The sequence below is a fragment of the Ceratotherium simum genome, chromosome 2 (genome assembly GCF_057802395.1).
Source record: "Ceratotherium simum simum isolate JZ-2026a chromosome 2, ASM5780239v1, whole genome shotgun sequence".
Classification (NCBI taxonomy): Eukaryota; Metazoa; Chordata; class Mammalia; order Perissodactyla; family Rhinocerotidae; genus Ceratotherium; species Ceratotherium simum.
Window position 1 is genome coordinate 63,860,905 of NC_141901.1, and position 12,585 is coordinate 63,873,489.

The 12,585-nt window shown below is 36.3% G+C and overlaps 1 protein-coding gene across 2 annotated transcripts in view; it reads left to right on the forward strand.

Annotated features, from left to right (window-relative positions):
- The first annotated feature begins 6,075 nt into the window (after positions 1-6,075).
- The window catches only part of OLFM3 (olfactomedin 3), a 41,774-nt gene continuing 35,264 nt past the window's right edge, over positions 6,076-12,585 (forward strand). The window contains exons 1-2 of one of the 2 annotated variants that reach the window (XM_087419948.1): positions 6,076-6,204; positions 7,156-7,169. In XM_087419948.1, coding sequence (XP_087276074.1) covers positions 6,076-6,204; positions 7,156-7,169 — 143 coding nt within the window. The remainder of the gene's footprint in view (positions 6,205-7,155; positions 7,170-12,585) is intronic. The other variant, XM_004420766.3, reaches the window with a different exon arrangement.

The window sequence follows — 12,585 nt, forward strand, 5'->3', positions numbered from 1 at the left end:
AAGTTACAATATATTATACTGGCTTATTTTGCAAAAAAATAGGCTCTGTTGGTAATTTCGCACTGAAAATGGTCTCTTTTTTAAAACTGAGAGCAGGTCAGAAACAACACAGTAACATATGCATTTATTCATTCACTTAATAAATATTTATTGAGAAACTACTATGTGCTAGGCACTCTCCTAGGCATTGAGAATACCCCAGTAAACAAAACAAGTAACATTCCTGCCTTCATGGAGCTTTATTTCCAGTGAAGAAAACAAATAATAAACAAAATGAATAAATTAAGATACACAGGATGCTAACTTGTTATAAGTTCTAAGGAGAAAAAAAGTAAAGCAGCAAAAGACAATAATGAAGTAACTAGATGAAAAGAGTAGAAATTTGAAATGGCGTGGTGAGCAAAGACCATATGAGAAGGTGACCTTTGAATCAAAAAAAAAAAGGAAGTGAGAAGATATTTGGGAGATTGGAATTCCATCAGAAAAGAGCAAGTCCAATGGCCCTGAGGTAGAAGATTATCTTACATCTTTGAGGAACCACAGTGGCTCTAGTGAAGTGAACAAAGGGAAGGGTCATAAGATATTAGATCAGAGAGATAAGAGGAGGCCAAATTATGTAGAACCTTACAGTTCATGCTAAATATTTTGACTTTTACCATGAGTGAGATGGTAATCTCTTAAAGAGTTTTAAGCAGAGGAATAACATAATCTGACATATTTTAACAGGATCATTCTGTCTGGGGGGCTTAAAAATTGACTAAAGTGGTATAAGGTCAATAACTGGGGGCTTTTGTAATAAACCAGGTGAGAGATGATGGTGACTTGGAGCAGCATGGTGGCAGTGGGGGTTGTGTAAAACGGTAGAAAGCTGGATCTATTTTGAAAGTAGAGACTAGAAGACCTGCTGATGGAATTAATAAGAGATATGAAAAAGAAAAAAAAAAAAACGAAGTTAAGGTTGAAATCTAACTTTTTTGGCCTGACAAACTGAACCATGGAGTTGAAATGGGGAAAACTATAGGAATGGCTATACGTACATGGTTTCTATTCCTTTTAGTTGTTTGGTTTGGTTTGGTTTGCTGGAGACGGTGAAAGCACATCAGGAGCTCATTTTTTAACATGTCAGTTTAAGATATCTATTAAACATCCAAGTGGAGATGTCAAGTAGATAATTGGATATACAGATCTGAATTGATAGAGAGGTCTGCAGGGAAAAAATGAATTTGGGAATCATTAGCACATAGATAAAGAAGAATCAACGAAAGAGACTGAGAAAGATGGATCAGAAAGTAGGAGGAAAACTAGGTGAATGAGGGATCCTAGAAGCCATGTGAAGAAATTCTTTCAAGGAAGAGAAAGTAAAAATGTGATGAATGCTGCTCATAGGTCCAAACCTTGAGGACTGAGAATTAACTGCTAGATTTAGCAATGTGAGGTCATTAGTAGGCTTGATAAAAGTAGTATTGGTGGAATGGGGAAGTGTAGACAAAAACCTAATTAGGAAGAAAGAAAATGAAAATTGTGAGTATAGACAACTCTTTCAAGAAGGCATGCTGTAAAAGGGACAGTGAGAAATAAGGAATAAATGGAAAGAAAGTAGGATCAAGAAAGTATTGTTTGTTTGTTTGTGTTTAAAATATGTGATATAGGGAGTGTTTGTATCCTGCTGGGAAAGATTCATTAGGGAAGATGTATTGATGTCAGAAAGAGAGGAAAGAATTATGAGAATTGTCTTTGAGTAGGTGAGATGGATTTGATCAAGGGTAGTCTACTCAAAAGGTGGTCCACGAATGGCAGCCTGAGTGTCAGCTGGGAGATTGTCAGAAATGCAACTTAGTTGGCCCTGTGCTAGAACTAATAGGCAACCCTGGTGGTCTAGTGGTTAAGATTCAGTGTTCTTACCTCATCAGCCTGGGTTCAACACAAGCACTCGCCTACCTTCCTTTATTTTATGCCACTCTTCCTACGTAACTTGCTGACAAGAATCCACTTTGTTTTTCTAGAGGTCACTTTGGTTTAACTGTTCTTTTAGCCCATCAATACAATTCATCTTTCAGTATTCCACCCAATTGCTACCTTCCTCCTCCTTTTCCATCTCTCCTTCCTGCTCCTCCTCCTTTCACTCCTTCTTCTTCGTCAATAATTTCTTCAGCCCTACAGTTGTGTTTTTACAATTATATCTAATATGACATTTTCCTTTTTTACTTCAAACCATCCACAAAGTTGAAATGTTTTAAATTACAAAAATAAAGAGCATGTAGACTATTCCTTAAATTTTCTATTGTTTAACAAGTAATCTCAGTCTCTTTTCTCATTTTTCCTAAAGTCAAACTTTTGGCTTTTAAAATATGGGTTTTTTCCATATTTTATTGGGCACTGCGTCTTTTTATGTGTTTGACTTTTTCATATTTGCCTAAGCTGGGTTCTCCAGAAACCCACACACACCTACCACACAAATAGCCCCCAAACTAGAAAGTGTATTGAGCATTAAAGCAATGTTAAACTGTTGTGCTCCAAATCAAGGAAAAAATAAAATTCCTATGACAGAATATACCAATCTTATGTAAGATCACCTGTAAGTCTCTCTCAGTCAATATTTATTTGCTTATTATTTATTTATTTTATAGGTTTATCATGAAATACTCTCTGAGTAATAAAAAGCCTACCATAAAAAATCTAATGAATAAATATATTAATATCTTTCAGCATTCCATGAGCAATAATGCACCGTTGTAGGTTTTATAGTTTTTGATCCACATTGAGATTCTAAAAAGAAAGTGTGTAGTCAAGTCACATTTTCTGTGAGATGAGTAGATTTAGTACATTTTCACTATTTACTAGTGATAAAAAGTTGTTTTTCTTTGTTATTTTTAAAGAAAATTGTATAGGTAATTATGTACTATAGGTAATTAAATCTACAAAGTATCTTGAATTAAAGTCTAAATAAAATCCTTGGTAGTTTTAAGGCTGTGTTCCTAAGTTAACCATTTTTGTCATCTATGTAGGACACATTATTTTACTAGACCATTAAGGTTATGTGATCTAGTGAAATTAACTCTTTTTTGAACACCATATTTGGGTACATTACCATCCAGGGACTCTCTCTACCACAGACAACTCACATCCGGCATGTGACAATGAACTCTCTCTGCTCCCTGAAGTCATACTTCTCCTTGTATTTCTTATCCTGATGAACAACATTCACCATCCAAACCCAAAACCTGGAAATTTCCCCTGGTAACTTCCTCTCCCTCACTTCTAACATCTATTCAATCACTAAGTGCTGTCAGTTCTACCACAAATCTTTATGGAATCCATCCTTTTGAACTCCACTGACAGTTTCTCATTTCAGGATCTCATCATCTCTTGCCTAAACTATGAGTATATGTTTCTAAGCGACCTTCATATCGCTGATATGCTTTACTGTTCCTGCAACACCCATCTGTCTATCCAGCATCATAAAAAGCCAAGTAATAATTCGACACATAAAACTAATGACTTCACTGCTTTGCTTAAAATTCTTGAATTACATACAAGATAATGTCCAAACAACTTTGGGTGACCCTGAAGCCCTGGGAGCTGGTCGCTGCTAGTATTTCCAGCCTCATCACTTGCCACTTACTCCATCACTATTTCTACTATCCTTGTGGAACTTCTGTAACCACTGGATTTCTTGCCCTGAACACAGGTTGCTACTTTTACATGAAATAATCACCTCCCCCAGCTGCAAACTAGAACTCAACTTCTTGAATGGAAATTATAGTGATGATCACTTCACTAGATTATAAGAGCACTGCAAACTATTGAGCTCTTTACAAATCAAAGTTATTTTTATTTCCCACAACAAATAATCATTATAATTTGAGCTTTTCTATTTCAATGTGTGCTATTTAAACCTGTGCCAGAAACAACACATTATAGCTTTTATGCTGTTCATAAACATCATCAAATCACAAACTTTCACTATTGTTCTCTTTCAGTTCTTTACTGTAGTTTTGCATCTCTGGGAAATTGCAAGAAACATTCCATTTGTGTTGTAGTTTTCTTTATTTCTTCCTTTCTGTTTAATTTGCAAAGAAAAGCATTAGTTTCCCCTGACATTCAATCCTATATTCTTCTAAACATGCAATTATTTTACTGACTGGTAGTTCATTAATAAGTATAATTACCATCTGCCATGTTGCATCTTAAATTATTCAGTAATTGCATGTATATTAGTTTTCAATTTTGGAAATTAAGCTCTTGCAAATATACTCCCCTCCTTTGTCAGGTAGAGTTCCAGGTGTATTTTTCAAAGAATTAGATTTGTAACTTCATTTTGTTTTTTGTTATTGCCACATTGTAACACTAATGTAAAACTTCACAGTCCTTTCTATGAATACTTTGTTATTTAACGCTAAGTTTAATATATAAACTACTGTGCATATAACCTTATTCGTTTCTCATATGATTTTTGAAAGACAAAAATAATTAATATTTAATTTTCCAGGCACTGTGGTTAAAAAATAAGAGTCAACTGAAATCATTTGGATGTATTCTGAAGGAGAAAATGTATAGCCTGTTGATAGATGCAGAGAAGATCTGAGGAGTCTCTCAGTATTCACCCCAGTTTAAAGCTGTTTTTGAGAATAAAGGGCACACGCATCTCTATAAATACATCTCTCTTTCAATTTCATTAAAGATGTTTTCTTTATTTCTCCTGCCAAAACTGTTTAATAAAAATATATATCTTTGGCTGAAAATTCCAGATACAAACTATTCCAGAATTCTTCTAAAGAATCGAAACAATATTTTTCCTTTTTACACCAGATTCCTTTTCATTTAATTTTCATTCAGCCGTATTTCTCTTCATGTCTTCTCTCTGTATTTTTATTTTAAACCACGTATATTGTACAAGACAATGGCCCCTGATTTATTCCGTTTGGGACCTGAGATTTGGATGTGGGCAATTTGTAATATTTGTAAAAGAGTATCATAATATAATAAAATTACCCATAAGACCCAAACTCAATATACACATTTGCCAACAGAACTCTAATAAAGAGAACCTTGAATTTTAAAGCTGGATGTGGCCTTGGAGAGCATGAAGCCCAACCCCTATATATTGTAGGAAAAAAACGAAACCAAGGAATTTTAAGTCATTGGCCAGTCACGAAACTAGAAGAGAATAAGGACTAAACCCTCAGACATCCTGAGTCCAAGTTCTGTGCTCTTTTTAGATAAATCACATGTTATCTCATGACATCAACTTCCGGTATCAGTCTGTCATGCCTCACAAGGTGAAAATAGAGGTAACTGAGTTTGCCAGGTTCCTGAGCAACTAGAGGCACTCATTCGTAAAAGCAAAACTGGAAACATGAAATTTCATGAATTCAAAACTGGAAACAACAGAAGCTTCTCTTCAAGGCTGCCTTTTCCTCTATTCACACATAAGATGCTTAGCGCTCCACAGGCAGCGGCTATTAATCTTTGACTATTTTTTTTAGAGGTGACAGTGCTAATTTTAGGTTACTGCTTAAAAAAATAATCTCTTACTCTCATTATCTAATCATCTTGGAAATTCTTTGCAGACTTTATTTTCATGCTCTACCTAAATGCACTCTGTCCATGCCCAGAGAGATCTCTAGATATTGTTTAGTGTTTGAAATGTTCACTTTGGCGGAACTCCATTTAAAGGTGTATTTTTTATGAAGGATACAGATCAGCTGATTATATATTCACAGAAACCCCAGAGGAAATGGACTCTGTTGATGGTAACTCACTACAGTGGAGCAGGAAAAGCTCAAGTTTCTCCCTCCCTCCCACCTCTGCTCTGATAATTACCAACCAAATCCTATCAAGAATATTTTGTCTGATGGTCCAGCAAAGTGCCCAGTAAGCGAAGAGAAGGAAGGGCAGGGCACTTTCCTTGAGGGTGGGGGAAAGAGGTTCTGTGAGCTTTCCTGTGTGATGAGAGCTGGGGAAGTTGATCTCTTTTCATGCTGTAGATGTGGCGTGCTGCAGTCACGCCTCCCGCTGCCAGCCCAGCACCGGGATCTTAATCATTCACTATGAAAACTCATTAGCTCCACAGCAATGAGTCCTCCACTGCTGAAGCTTGGCGCTGTGCTTAGTACCATGGCAATGATCTCAAACTGGATGTCCCAAACTCTCCCATCCTTGGTAGGACTGAACACCACGAGGCTGTCGACGCCAGAGACTTTAGTAAGTCACTCCCGGGGTTTGGCCGTCTGGGCGAGTAAGTGCATTAAACCAGTGGGCTTTATTTTGTAAATTGCAATGGCTGAGCTGTTGCTTCTCTATTCACAATTCTGCTTCAAAGATATAATATTTATGTGGTAACTTTAGTCATGGATATTTCTTTGTAAACACTTTAAAGTTACACCAAAAAAATAAATGGACTGCCTGAGAAACTGGCTGTGAAAGGAAATACTAGACTCATGAAATTCTTAAGAGTGAAAAGCTTTAACTTAACTATTTTAATCTGAGGTTTGGAAGGATTCTTATAAGAAATATGTTTACTTCTTTCAATGTCTGTGAAATCTCCATAATTTTTCCTACAGAGTATGCTACAGAGTATATTCTATCTAATCTAGTTTTACTATAGCAGGTTCTTCCTTGGAATTCAATTCCTGTGACTGTTTGCAATGCATTCTGTCAGAGAAATCAATCTCTTTAAAACATAAATGAAAAAATAAATAAATAAATGAATTAAAAATGTCAGCAATTTAAAGCCTGCCAAAAAGACCTTTAAGAGAACTAAGAAACATGAACAATAGAAAACTTACTTGATAAAATCATTTCCCTGTATTTAATTTTTTATAAAGACTTTCCCCATCACAAGTCTGACTCCTGTAGTCTTCATTCTCCAAAAATTAATGGCTTTTTAACCCTTCCCACATTATAACCAAGTCTTTTCTGATAGTTTGAAACATAGTTTAGGTGGCAATACTCTAATACGTTTCAAATGAAGACGAAAACCATTGGTTTTTTTCAATAGAAATTTACAAATTCAAATAGAAAGAATACCCTGGAAAAAGAATTTCCCTGCTATCAAATAAAAGGTACAGAAACAATTAGTATTTAGAGCTCTTCATCTTTTTATCTTTATCTGTTTTTATCACCGGATTACTACAGTAGATCAAAAACAGTCAGATACTAAAACAAAAGTAACCCTTCATTTTCAAGGCTTGCTTGCAGTTGCTAATAATAATCTATCAATCAATGTGTAATTAACTGAGTAGAGTTAGATCAAATTAATTACGTAATTTGTCAGATTCACCCAGTGCTTAGAGCACCAGCACAGCACATGAGGCACACTTTGACCTGCTTTTACATTTTCACCCCCCTTCAGTTACTTATGGTACCCTCAGCGCCTCCGTTATTGAGATTCCCTTCCTTACCTGCATGATGTGTACGGTGGGAGAGATGTACAAGAGATTTGTAGTTATAAAGAAAGTGTAATGTGTCATCAGTAAATAATTACACAAAAAAGACATTTACATTATTTAATATTTACTGAGCCAAATTTTCCCAACATTCAAGTACTTGATGGTTTGTAACAACATAGTGGTTGAATTAACTCTTTCAAAAAAATGAATCTAAACTAAGAAATTCGTGAATGTGTTATATTTCAAACGTGGTACCTTGATTCTGAGATGCATATTTTTTGTGTATATAGACATTGGTTTGGTTATTTCCTTTTGTTGTTGATGGAAGAGAGTCCAATTTCCAAAATTATGCACAATTCTTTTAGGACTTCTACTTACCTTGTAAGTTTAAAGTAAATTTATTTTCTTTACTTTTTGACGATAATCTGTTGGTTGAAAAATATAAAGCATTGCTATGGTCTATGAATGTTCTGACACAACCAAATCTTCCTCTGAGTGATTTAAAAAAAAAAAAACAGCACAGGAAAGTTTGCACTATGATATTCACTGGAATGAAGAAACCAGGTTGCAAAAGCCTTTTTCTTTTCTTTCTTTTTTTTTTTGGCATGCTTTACAGAAGTGGCACACTTTACAGAAGAACAATGTCTATGACATTTCCCCACCTTAATTATTCAAGATAATTGCTCCTACCTTAGGATTTCCATGATGAAAAATGAATGAATCTGTATTTCCTAGATTAAGATCACGAAATGTTAATGCTGGAGAGGATCTTAGAAACCACCCAGGCCAGTTATTTTCACACTACTTTTGGCAGCAGTGCCCACCCCCTTTTTTTTCCCAAATTAAGTCTTATATAATATATGCTGAATAAATACTTGTTGAATGAAACTTGAAGTGGAAATCCAATATGTAAAACAGGTCGTGGGTCAAATAATAAATGATGAGGAAGACATTTACTGGGCCTCCACCTTCTGCTACCTCCTCACACAATCAACCCCTTGCCCTAGTCAAGATACCTCCACAGAAACCTTAGAGCTCTCAAGAGCTTAGCTGGAAATATGACTGATCTAATCCAACCTCCTCATTCTGCAAGTGGGAAGATTGACCTGAAATGTGTAAGTGACTAAATAGATTTCCCCCACGTGGTTAATGACAGAGCCAAGGGTGGAAGCAAGTCACCAGACTACAGTCCTGACCGGGGAAGTCATCTCACCCACCTGTGCTAGTCCTTGCCCCCCCTGGCCCCTGGTGCCACACTAGTTTCTCTCTGCCCTGCTCATGTGGTTTCCCATGATCCTGGACTCCCCTCCCTTTAGATGATAGGGTTAACAGTTTCCTTCCCAGTAGGTACAGTTATGATGTCCAGCCCTTCTCAACTTTCTCACTCTATGTTCTCACTTTAGATAGTATGAATGTGATGAGCCTGCAATTCTATATATGCCAAAAAAAAAGTAGGTCTTAAAATTCGTTTTATGACTGTTTGTGGAATGTGCAAATGATAAGCACAGATTTACACAAATATGAACATAGTCTCTCCTTAGAAGGGAGTTTCAAATGACCTGAAAAAAACAAAAACAAAAATAAGGTAGGGTTTTAATCATTAAACGGCAATTAAATCTATTTATGGGAGGTGTCTGTGAAATAGGCAGTGTACATTTGATTATCTCAAAAGCTGAAAGTGGTTTTTAAATTTCCAAGATAGTTTTGTTAGTAAGTAGTTAAATACAGCTCCTTATTAGGGGAATAAGCTTCCTCTTGTTTTTTTTAGAATGTTGAAACATTCCTTTATCTCCTCGTTAGTCCTATTTTCTTTCTTTTTTTCCTTCTAATCCATCACTGGGCCCATAGCCTTTGGAGGAGCTGGTGTCAGCAGAGACGAAGCCTCGGCTCTGAGAAAGCTCAGGCTCCCTCCGGCACGTCTCTCTGGTACAGAGTGACTCCCCCTGGAGGCTGAGCTTCTGAGAAATCCCCCACACTGTAGGCTCTACACCAGGAAGAACCTGGAAAAGAGTAATTAAACAAGCGGAGGACGTTCCGCAGACACCAGCTGTTCTCAGTCAGTCTGACTGCTACCACGATGGAGGCCTCCCAGAGACCCGTGGGCATAAGAGATTTGTTTTGCTACATTTTCAAATATCTAGCTGCTTCTCCTCATAACTACTTCAATGAGTTAGTTTTAAGTTCTGTAAAACGAGTAGAATACCCTGATACAAACTCAATACTAAGTTTCTTATCCTCACCTCACCGACTCCTTTTAGTCCTGGATGAAGATATCTGACTTCTCTGTCCTGTATGACTGTTTTTCTTCCCCAAATCCTTAGGCAATGTCCATTTTGTAATAGAGTAACTAAGCAAACTAAGGAGTGGGAGATGGATGAGAGAACAGAATGGCAAATCTTGAGAGCCACAGAGCAAGTGATAATTGGCTTTTTAAAGTAAAATTGTGACGTGAATAAGAGAGTAGATTTATTCTTGTTTAAGTACTTAAAGTAGAAGTAGGGCCAAAGGGGAAGAGTACAGAGAAGTTCAGATCTAGCCCCACAGCTTTCCACCAATGGAGGGCGCTACCTATGAAGCAGTGAAATTCCTATCATGTGGAAACACAGGGAGAACATACAGGAGAAGTGCTATTGAGTGGAAAGACATAGGACCAGATATGACTTCTAAGTCCCTCCCAACTCTGTCATTGTGATTTCCAGAATATGAGCAGAGGTGACCAACCAACCTAAATTTGATGATATCTTCAGTTTTTTTTTATTTGTTTTTTTGTTTTTATAGTTGTTTTTCTTAGAACCTTGAGGTTTTCTCAAGTGAAGAATATGCATTTCTTATTTCAGTTCCAACCAGTCTAATAAGAAATGGAAATAAAACTACTATGCAGTGACATCTTTATTAACACATCATCTAGAACACAGCTTCTTTTAGCGTGATCTGTCAACATCTCTCTAATTCCTGTCCTCACATTTCTCCTCTCTTCACAACTAAAGCCATTAGCATGCTAAACCACATTTCACTCTCTGAGACAAAACCTAATCTCAGACAGAAAATTTACAAGGGGTTTTCATCACTTAGGTATCTCCACTCTAAGTCGAATAGGTTTTAATAAATGGATTTTTTTCTGCTTTATTTTCTTATCTTGTACACCACTTTCAGTAGCTAGATCCTTTATTCCTTTTTGCCTCAGTTTGTACTTTTTTTGAAATGCCCAGAAACTCAACATCAAACAGAAGACCTAACAATGTCCAACCAGCTGATTTTGTTCTCTTCTAAGGATCAGAATTCTGTCCTTTTGCCTGGCCCTCCACGTGGCCCCTGATAATTGATTGCAGAGCCTTCCACAGAAATAGCCAGTTGTGTCTTGCTAAGCTTTTACTGCTAACTACTCCTCTGGGGTGCCAGTTGCTACTTATTTCAATACTGTTTGGATAATGCCCTCCACCTGCCTGTGTGCATCTCCTCTTAAGCACAGTTTTTGGCTATTGGTGAATAGACATAGACCATCCATCTGTATTTATCTACAGAGGATGATAGTAAAGAGCTCTGGGCTGAAAGTTGGAGAAAAATGGTAGAAGTCCAATATATAACATTTACTAAATGGGTGACTTGGAAAAAAACTGCTTAAGTTCTTTGAGTTTCCGTTTCCTCATCATTAAAATAAGATGATGTCTATTTCTAAGGGTAGTTGGTTCAAAAGAATTGAGACTAATACAGAGAAGGGATTTTTATAAACAAAAAAAATACTGAAATATAAGACATTTTTATTTATTTCTACTTTTACCCCAGTCCTTAGGATCTATCTTTTCTTGTACAAAGCCTCTGAAGTTTTGGGAGAACTCTCACACAGTAGCTTTGTATTTATAAAGCAGAGATTTGTAATTAAATTATAAGCAAAGAATTCAGACTTGAAATCCAATTGTTAAAATTATCATTTTAATTCTCCTATTTAGAGCATTCTTAAATATTTCATGAGTTTCGTAATATTAAAAACTGCTAAATAGTTCATTTAGTTCTAATTAACACAAAAGGTTCAAAGAGAACTGCATCAGTAATCACTGTGATTAACAATAGTTTGGATGGTAATAAACTACATGCACCCTCCAGGTCCAACTATTGGGCTTCACAGTAGCTCAGAAAATGCTATCCGGGTTATTTTCATCATATACAAAAGGGAATTTCAGATAACTGGCGGTGTCACGTGGAGGTTAAACTTTCAGGATCTGAAATCGGACTGTGCAAGTACAAATCCCAGCTCTGATTACCCCATGCATGACCTGGAGCAAGTTCATTACTGTCTTTAAGTCTAGTTTCCTGACCTATAAAATGAGCAGAATAACATCACCTAGTCCATAGGGTTATTGTGATATTCAAAGGCAACAACACATGTGAACTGCCAAGTAATGGCTAGAGCTCTTTGCTATTATTAATACGTGGATTTTATTGACACCTGAATAATTGCTCTTATAAGTTAAAATGGGAGCAAGTTGTTTTTCATTGGTATCCAAAAACTATCTAAATATTTCCTTCCATCTGAGGTCTTAGTTGTTTTTTTTTTTGTGATTCTCTTTTCAATTCCAGTATGGGTGCCCTAAAAGAGAACAGTAGAAATGCTCACAAAGCTTCCTTTATTTATCATTGACCCTGACACAGAGGTCTCTATCAAAACCCACAGGACTGTCAGGCTCTCATCTTTTATATTAGCTTTTTTCTCTTTCCAGTTACTTTTTTCTTGCCAAAGAGGTAACTTGTTATAGTTGAGATCATTCAGACTAACTCTGTAGTAGGTAAGGTCACGGCTCTTTTCAGTGATTCTTACAAGAAGACAATTGGAAGTACAAATAAGGCTGGAGTCTACTTTTATTAAGCTGACACTGCAGGGAGAATGCTAAATGAACATCAAACCTTATTCACTTTTCCCACTTCCCTCATTCTAGAGAGCAACTGACACCTTGCCCTGTGATGGGCATAAGGATAAGCTCCTCACTAGTTAGCCAAACACTTGGCTAGTGAACATCAATATTAATGCTGCCAGGTTTAATAATCAGTGTTTACACTGCTGTTAAAGATATTTTAACATTATAATTGGGTGGCCCAATTATATAAAGTTATATATATAATTATATGAAGCTAAATTTATTCTAGTGACAAGCTTTAATTTTCTGACACATTTGAGCTATGTGTTGAATGTTAGGAGAAA